General features: G+C 42.7%; 1 protein-coding gene across 1 annotated transcript in view; it reads right to left on the bottom strand.

Moving 5' to 3' along the window:
• Positions 1-4,065: 4,065 nt before the first annotated feature.
• The window catches only part of LOC143117044 (uncharacterized), a 15,606-nt gene continuing 10,200 nt past the window's right edge, over positions 4,066-9,471 (bottom strand). The window contains exons 7-10 of the mRNA XM_076278504.1: positions 7,887-8,090; positions 6,400-7,473; positions 4,933-5,293; positions 4,066-4,126 (exon numbers count right to left, since the gene is read on the bottom strand). Coding sequence (XP_076134619.1) covers positions 4,066-4,126; positions 4,933-5,293; positions 6,400-7,473; positions 7,887-8,090 — 1,700 coding nt within the window. The remainder of the gene's footprint in view (positions 4,127-4,932; positions 5,294-6,399; positions 7,474-7,886; positions 8,091-9,471) is intronic.

A 9,471-nucleotide genomic window follows, 5' to 3' on the forward strand; every position in this document is an offset into this window, starting at 1 on the left:
TGGCATGTTTTTATAGTCTACAGTAAAAAGTGCTTTACCACCCAGAATATCAGAGACTTTTTCCCAATGTGTGTGTGTGTGTGTGTCCTGTATGTGTCTGTGTGTGAGTGTTGCTCTTTCCTCAGCACTGCCTACCTGAATTACTGTACTCTCCATACTCATCATCATCACCATCACCTTCATCTTCAGAGACTGGCGCCTCCAGCAGCCTCTGACCGTCAGACGAGACCAGTGGAGTCTGAGATGAGACCTTTATTAGTTTTTCTCACCATATTTTGTCTTTTTATGAGTTTGTCTGATGATGTGAGGTTGTTGACCATTAGCATGACATGGTTTTATGAAATGAGTTTACAAGTGTATTAGCATTAGCATGTCAGGTCAAATGGGCAGTTTTATTAGCATTAGCTTGTCAGATCAAATGGGTTGCAATCATGATATTATGTATACAAAATTCCAATACAGTACCTGAATCTCTTCAGATTTGATGTCTGCATCTGAAGGGACAGTGTACTCCATTCTGGGGTCAGCTCTCTCTAAAGCAGGAATAGAGGAGATGTATATTCAAACCAATTTGTTTAGCAAAAACTCCTTAGAATTTCAGTTAAAGGTTAACATACATTTGTCAGACACTCTAACACAAGATCGACAGGGGCCTGTGGATCATTAGAAAGTCTTAAAATGAAAATGTCTTAAGAGTTCATTTTTGATATTTAAGGCTTTTAAAAGTCTGGGATTGTAGGAGGTAGGCATTACGTTTGATCAGGAGCAGAATGAATGATGTATATCTTATATTCTGACCTAAGTAAGTATAAGTATAAGTATATATACTCTTTTGATCCCATGAGGGAAATTTGGTCTCTGCATTTATCCCAATCCGTGAATTAGTGAAACACACTCAGCACACAGTGAACACACAGTGAGGTGAAGCACACACTAATCCCGGCACAGTGAGCTGCCTGCAACAACAGTGGCGCTCCAGGAGCAGTGAGGGGTTAGGTGCATTGCTCAAGGGCACTTCAGCCGTTTCTACTGGTCGAGGGTTCAAACCGGCAATCCTCCGGTTACAAGTCCGAAGTGCTAATTAATAAGCCACGGCTACCCTGTATGCATTTTGTATACTAGCCGCGCACTTTGACCTCGAAAGTACTCTGGACTCTTTTCCCCTCTTTTATAAGTTTGACCTGATTTCTGATAAGTCGGTTGAAAAGTTTTTCGACAAATCAGAGCGCTGCATTATTTTGCTCACTTTCATCTATAGACCACTGAAGTTAGCCTATAAGCTACCAGCTTTGCCCAAGTAAGGAGCTCCGGTATCTTGCAAATTTTTTCCGCATTGGAATTTTAAATTATCGCATTTAAATTATGACTTTTTCCTCTTCACTCTGGATTTCTGCTAAATTAGCATGACTAAAATAAGCAACATTAAGCAACACCATCCTACCTCTTTGTAACATATACCTCAAGTGGCTTTACACACCATGTTCTATTCTCTAAACCTAACCTTTCATTTATCATGTATACAGACCTTACTGCCCTGTAACTGACCCTAGGCAGATGGGTCAGGCCCTTGAGTCGTGGATCTGCTCGAGGTTTCTTCCTATATGTATCTCCAATTCTAGGGAGTTTTTCCTTGCCCCTGTTACGCATGGGCTCTCTTTGAATGTTTAGCATTCTGTAAAGCGCCATGAGACGTGTGTAATGTTTTGGTGCTCTGTAAGTGAAATTAAATTGAAACTGAAATTATTCCTCTGTAAAAGTCTCATTATAAGACTGGCAATTAACTGAATTAGGTCCCTGATGAGTGGAGACGTCTCTCAGTTGGTCTCAGCAGCTTTGTGAATAGGTTTGAAGAGAAAACACCTAGCTAAAAACTTTTAGTGTGATTTAGGAGTACTCTTGGCAGCAGGATAAAGTTCTTTGTGAGTAAGTATTTTTCATCAGTTGTTAGTATCAATAATAATCTCAAAGATTTTTTTTTTACTACAAAAACTTTATTGTAGCAAATCTCAATTGTCTACAAAACTGTACAAAACATTGTACCAACAATGGAACAAACAAGTGTTTATAGAGAGAGTGAAACAGAATATGTGTGAATGAAAGTTAGATGGAATATTTGTGAGTGAGAGTGAGACGGAATATGTGTGAGTGAGAGTGAGATGGAATATTTGTGAGTGAGATGGAATATGTGAGAGTGAGACGGAATACGTTGAGTGAGATGGAATATGTGAGAGTGAGACGGAATACGTTGAGTGAGATGGAATATGTGTGAGTGAAACGGAACATGTGGGAGTGAGACTTGGACCATGATGAGTGGCTTGAAGTCTTAACATTCTGAGAGGCCCTTAGCAACGGTGGGAACTCGGGGGTTCATCATACAAAACACTGTGTGAGTGAGAGAGTGTGAGACTGTTTAGACTTAAAGCCAATCATGGTCTGAGAGAGTGTGTTTAGACTTCGAGCCAATCATGGTCTGAGAGAGTGTGAGACTGTTTAGACTTCGAGCCAATCATGGTCTGAGAGGTCCTGAATGAGGGTGAGAACTCGCGGGTTCATGTGATGGGTCGTGCTGGTCTTCGCCACTTTGGTCCCCTTCTGTGGATTGACTGAATAAAAACACCTTGGGAAAAAGAAAGACGAGAGAGAGAGAGAGAGAGAATTTAATAATAGATAGATAGATAGATACTTTATTGATCCCCAGGGGAAATTCAAGAATAATGGGCGGTGGTAGCATAGTGATTAAGGAGCTAGGCTAGCATGCAGTTGCCAGAAAACCCTAAAAAAAAGTCAATTGCTTGACCTCTTCATCTAACAACATTCTGTAAATCAGGGGTCTCAAAATCCCGGCCCGCATCCGGCCCAATTCCGGCCCGCGACCTAATGGCACTATAATAATGTAATTCGGCCCTTAAGGGTATTTTTAGATTGTGACAAACAACAACACTGATTAAAATAGACGATAGATCCAAGTACGGTGACAAATCTCATTTGTACTCTCCTCCACTAGTTGCTAAACACCCAGAGCTTCGATTCAAGCCCAAATTCGCTGCACAAAGTTTTCAGGAAATACTTGTATTACACGCGAGAAACACAAAGACGTGCATTTGTTTGTAATGACGCGGAAGCGATGCAGGCTATAGTTTTGCACAATTTGAAGCAGAAATATACACCAAATGTTAAAAAAAGTTAACGTGTAATGAAGTCTTTGGTAGGCTATGTTATTCACCTATTCAGATTCTGTAGAAGAATATCTGCCTTTTGGAGATTATGATCGATCGTCTATTGACAGTGACAGTCACGGTGCGTCTGTGAATGGAGGTGCGTCTCTGCGTGTATACAACGGTGCCCACTACCATGCTTATTTCGACCCTCTGCCCAACATAGCTGGAGGTGGCAGTGCTAATCGTGATGATAGTGTCCGTAATGGACGTGGTACAGACAGCAGAGGTAGTAAAAATAGGGCTCTGAAGAACTACAAAGTCACCCGTGATAGGAACTGATTTGACCAGGCTACTTTATTGAGTGCCTATAATAACGGTTTCTGGTTATAGTAATAGTTTATTATTGTTGGCTTACATCTTAGGCCTACTGTTTTCCTGTTCATTTGTTATGTGGGTAATATGACAAAAAAGAAAGAAAACCTGCTCAAATATGTTCAACATCCAGTATTTTCTGAAAGGTGCATAATTTGAGGTGCTTGCCATCCAGTGGTAAATTTACCCCCTTCATAAACTTTTGTTTATACAGATATAAGATTTTTACATTTACAGTAGGACTATATCTCTGACCACTTTCAACACACATGTGAAACACACATACCTGTTTTTATGCTTTTTTGTTTTTATAATTTGTAGCCTATTAATATTTATTTTATCATTATTTTATTTATAAGCTAAGGTTGCTAGCACAGGTGTCTAAAAAGAGATAAAAGACTTGCACTTTCTGTTTGCAGTTTTGTGTTATACAGTATTTTTCTTTCTTTTTTTTTTGGGGGGGGGGGGGTATTGCATTTTCAGAAATAGCCGTTCTTTTTTTGTATTATTCTTGAACACTGACGTGGCCCTCCAATCAGTTGACGTTGGCAGAAGTGGCTCTCGGCTCATTTGAGTCCCCCTGGTCTAGGGGACAGCTGTAGTCCACAAAGTGCTCTCACACAAAGTCTAACCGCATCAAACTTCTACCCGCTAAATTGTAGCGTTCTTTACACGAAAATATATATTAAAAATTCACAGACAACATATGTTGACATTTATGGCAAATTGAAACGGGACCAGAAAAAAAAAATATTTTCTCACATTCACTTGCATTGACGATTTTTCAACCTAGAGGTCCAGCGGGGTTAGCGGAAGGGGCGGGACTTACCAGGTCTATGAGCTACATACAGACGCATTTGATAGACATTCGTAGCGCCCAATAAAAGGCTCTGGGCAGTTCTGGGTAGTTCCCAGACCCCATCTCAATGAGATGAGGTCTGACGTTAGCTAGGCTACAGCTCTACTGGGTAATGAATGAGACCTACCTCTGCAGAAACTCCAGCCTTGAGGCCAGCTCTACTGGGTAATGAATGAGACACTCCAGCCTTGAGGCCAGCTCTACTGGGTAATGAATGAGACCCTCCAGCCTTGAGGCCAGCTCTACTGGGTAATGAATGAGACCCTCCAGCCTTGAGGCCAGCTCTACTGGGTAATGGATGAGACCTACCTCTGCAGCTCTACTGGGTAATGAATGAGACCTGCCTCTGCAGAAACTCCAGCCTTGAGGCCAGCTCTACTGGGTAATGAATGAGACCCTCCAGCCTTGAGGCCAGCTCTACTGGGTAATGAATGAGACCTACAGTACCTCTGCAGAAACTCCAGCGTTGAGGCCAGCTCTACTGGGTAATGGATGAGACCTACCTCTGCAGCTCTACTGGGTAATGGATGAGACCTACAGTACCTCTGCAGAAACTCCAGCGTTGAGGCCAGCTCTACTGGGTAATGAATGAGACCTACCTCTGCAGCTCTACTGGGTAATGGATGAGACCTACAGTACCTCTGCAGAAACTCCAGCGTTGAGGCCAGCTCTACTGGGTAATGAATGAGACCTACCTCTGCAGCTCTACTGGGTAATGGATGAGACCTACAGTACTTCTGCAGAAACTCCAGCGTTGAGGCCAGCTCTACTGGGTAATGAATGTTGAAGCAGAAGTAGGAGCCAAACATCAAGTTGAGGGCCGACGTGAAGGAGGAGATGTTGTTATTTACTATCGTCTGATCCACACTCAGCATAAAGCGGCTTGAGGAAAAACAGTTCTGTCCTTTAAAAAAATAATAAAATAAACATTAATGTTAATGTTAATAATAATAATAATAATAATAATATTTGTTACCGTTTCATCGTGGCTTTTGCTGAGAAACAAATAGTTTGAACCAGCACACGCTGAACTTGAATCAAACATTCTTTAGAACACAGCTGATCAACCGTCCGCTTTCACTTTTGAATGAAGTTCTAGTCCTTGCGTAGTGATATGAAAGACATGAAATAGAAGCACAAAACCCATTTTCCTTGACAGCGGTCTGTTATACTTAGCAACGGTCTGTTATTGAGAATTAGCAGACCACCGAACATTGGGAAGGCCCATTCAAGTGAATGGAGCATTCTTCAGCATTATGAAGAGCCGTGTAATAAAGAGAGTGATCACAACATGCACATCAGCTGAGTAGGTAACACTGTGTGTGTGTGTGTGTGTGTGTGTGTGTGTGTGTGTGTGTGTGTGTGTGTGTGTATGTGTGAGGGAGGGCAGTGTATTTGTGTTTTAGTGTGAGTGACAGACAAGTGTGTGTGTGTGAGTGTGTGTGTGTGTGTGTGTGTGTGTGTGTGTGTGTGTGTGTGTGAGATGCATGTGAGTTGTGTGTGTGTGTGTGTGTGTCTGGGAGAGAGTGAGTGTGTGTATGTGTGAGCTAGTAAGAAAAGCTAACTTACCACACACCACAATGGTGAGAGTGAGTGTGTGTATGTGTGAGCTAGTAAGAAAAGCTAACTTACCACACACCACGATGGTGAGAGTGAGTGTGTGTATGTGTGAGCTAGTAAGAAAAGCTAACTTACCACACACCACAATGGTGAGAGTGAGTGTGTGTATGTGTGAGCTAGTAAGAAAAGCTAACTTACCACACACCACGATGGTGAGAGTGAGTGTGTGTATGTGTGAGCTAGTAAGAAAAGCTAACTTACCACACACCACAATGGTGAGAGTGAGTGGGTGTATGTGTGAGCTAGTAAGAAAAGCTAACTTACCACACACCACGATGGTGAGAGTGAGTGTGTGTATGTGTGAGCTAGTAAGAAAAGCTAACTTACCACACACCACAATGGAGAGAGTGAGTGTGTGTATGTGTGAGCTAGTAAGAAAAGCTAACTTACCACACACCACGATGGTGGGGGTCAAGGGAACTTGCTGCATCTGCAGCTCCCCTGCCAGGCACGAGTCCTCCACGTAGCAAAACATCGCGTCTTCCCTCTCGTCAAAGTAAGACAGTAAAAGTAGCACTATCTCTTTGACGTCTTCAGAGCGACCGGTCAACTCTCCCCTCATCAACTGGAACTTCATGAAAGCTGGTAGGAACTTGCTCTTTTTTATACCAACAGTTCTCATGAAGTCCAGGAGGCGTTTCCCCTTCATGTCAATATTGCGCGCGAATGTTTCCTTCAGGTCAGTTCCAGTTAGTTCCTCGAAGTGAACCGACATGCCGAGTTCATCGAACCAAAAGGGCCACTCTTCCACGAGGTGTTTGATGTCTTTCCCTTGGTTGACCTGTTTGCGCTGTGCGTAGAAAGTTGACCTCATCAGTAGTGTCACTTCCTCTGGATCTGGATCAGTTTGTAGAGACAACGTTTGGAGCTTTTCTTTGATCTGGTGCTGGCTCGCCTCGCCCTCTCCCAGGGGCATGGATTTCGGATCCCAGTTGATGCAACCGTAGGTGTCCTGGATCACAGCTCTTCTTTCGGGAGGACTGTCGTCTGTGTCAGACTCATCGGCGCGACGTTTTCTTTTCCGTATTTTTGGGGCCGTGCATCGCCTCACGTTCTCAAATCTGTTCTGCAGTTGTTTCACGAGGGAGTGGTAGCCTGACCCAATTACGTCGCCCTCAATGACGTCCTGTAGAGACTTCGGGTATTTAGCTACCATCGCTTTGCCCACGTCTAAGACGTTTCGTTTAGTGACGCGAGATGTTTTAACCGTCATTTCTTTCACTACCATCCTGACCATCTGCCTCCTCATTTGTGGACTCGGCCGAGCACCTCTCTCTAATGCCTGCATCAGTTCCGCTGGGAGCTCTTCCCACGGTATGCTAAAGGCGTCCACACAGTCTGCACCAGGGCTTCGGCAGCTGCTGGGAGAGGTTGAGGTGGAGCTCCTGGGCGAAGACAGAGGCAAGGATGGGGGAGGTCCTGCCAGGGCCCCACGAGACGGTCTGCTGCATTCGAGAGTCTGGCCTTTAAAAACACACACACGCACACAACAGATTACAAGGGACATAATGTGAATGATTTTGCATTTTGGACAAACTGGTTGCGGCTCATACTACAAAACGTACATTTCCGCTCTATTTTGGACCAACTGATTGCGTCGCATACTACAAAACTTACATTTCCGCTCTATTTTGGACCAACTGATTGTGTCGTATACTACAAAACTTACATTTCCGCTCTATTTTGGACCAACTGATTGCGTCGCATACTACAAAACTTACATTTCCGCTCTATTTTGGACCAACTGATTGCGTCGCATACTACAAAACTTACATTTCCGCTGTATTTTGGACCAACTGGTTGCGTCGCATGCTACAAAACTTACATTTCCGCTCTATTTTGGACCAACTGGTTGCGTTGCATACTACAAAACTTACATTTCCGCTTCCAGGCAGCAACCACCCTTCGGGCTTGAATGGGTCGCAAGGATGACAACAAATCTGCCTCCTCAATAAGCTGAAGATCACCCTCGGTCTCCACCCCGAGGGATTGTAAGGTTTCTTTTAAAATGTCTTTTGACATTTCTGGAAGGTCAGGCAAGACATCATTGATGGCGGTGTGTAGAAATGTGCCCGTCATGTCTGCAACATATAACATTAGGAAGAAAAGTAGCTAAGACATTTAGTCAAGGAATACTCTACATTTTATTTTCATCCAGATAAAACTATCTACTTTTATCTGCATCCAGATAAAAAGCACTTTGTCAAGGAATACTCTACATTTATTGCATTCAGATAAGAAGCATTTTCAATTTGGACATGTAAAAGGATAACATGCAATCACTTCCACTTCCCATCCTAATAATTTCCATTAAGCATTCATTTTAGAATGCAATCTCTCTATCAACATGGCCAATCGCTTTCCTAATCATTTCTATTGAGCATTATGCACATTGACTTTCCTAATAATTTCTATTGAGCATTATGTACATTCACTTTCCTAATCATTTCTATTGAGCATTATGCACATTCACTTTCCTAATCATTTCTATTGAGCATTATGTACAATTTTAGAATGCAATCTGTCTATCAACGTGGACAATCACTGTGCTTCAGTGAATGACGTGGTGCCCATCAATCATGTACAGTATGATGTTAATGGATACAAATCTACCAAGTCATTAATGTGAATGCATATAATGTGAAAAGGTTATTTAACTACTTTTACATTTTTAATATGTAGCCTACATCTAAATAGCCTGGCTAACGCCAGACCTCATCTCATTGAGATGGGGTCTGGGAACTAGACATTCATTTTTATCGTATTTGAAACGTGGTTTACGAATGCCCAGAACCGTTTATTGGGCGCTACGAATGTCTATCAAATGCGTCTGTACGTAGCTCAAAACGGCTTCGGTGTGTCGTCATCGTCTTGCTGCCCTCCCTCCGTTCTGTGATTGGTCCCCTAACTGAGGCGAAAATTTGCTCGATGGAATCCAGGCTGCCTAGCAGCGTGAATAAAATCGCGCGCATAAGGCAGCATGGGAAAACCCAGGCTAACTCTAAAAGGAAAACCGGCACCTTTCCTAGTAATTTCTATTAAGCCTATATACAATTTTTGAATGCAATCTCTACGAACGTGGCCAATACCACGTATGTTAATGGATGAAAACGGATGATGCATCCTACATCCTTGGTGGTATTCAGTATGACAGTCCATCCCAAAATACACTGCTGCATTGTTACGAATCAAAATAGTGGCAAGCTCTCTGAACTCCATGGACTCTGAATCAAGAAAATTGTCCTTCTTATATGATGTACATGTACCCTCATACCTTGAATTTCCCCTTGGGGATCAATAAAGTATCTATCCATCTCTATCGATCTATCTATCTACTGTATTTCAGTGGAAACACTGGTATCATTTTCTGAAAAGCCGAAATTGCTAACCGCATGTTTAACTGCATCACTGTAATGGCTGGGGAGGAAACCCAACAGTCTCTGACCTGCAGTAGTTGACTAC

Source organism: Alosa pseudoharengus, unplaced genomic scaffold (assembly GCF_046254945.1).
Source record: "Alosa pseudoharengus isolate Yale_2024_CS ecotype anadromous, Long Island Sound unplaced genomic scaffold, YU_APseudo_1.1 YU_APseudo_1.1_scf_1, whole genome shotgun sequence".
NCBI lineage: Eukaryota > Metazoa > Chordata > Actinopteri > Clupeiformes > Clupeidae > Alosa > Alosa pseudoharengus.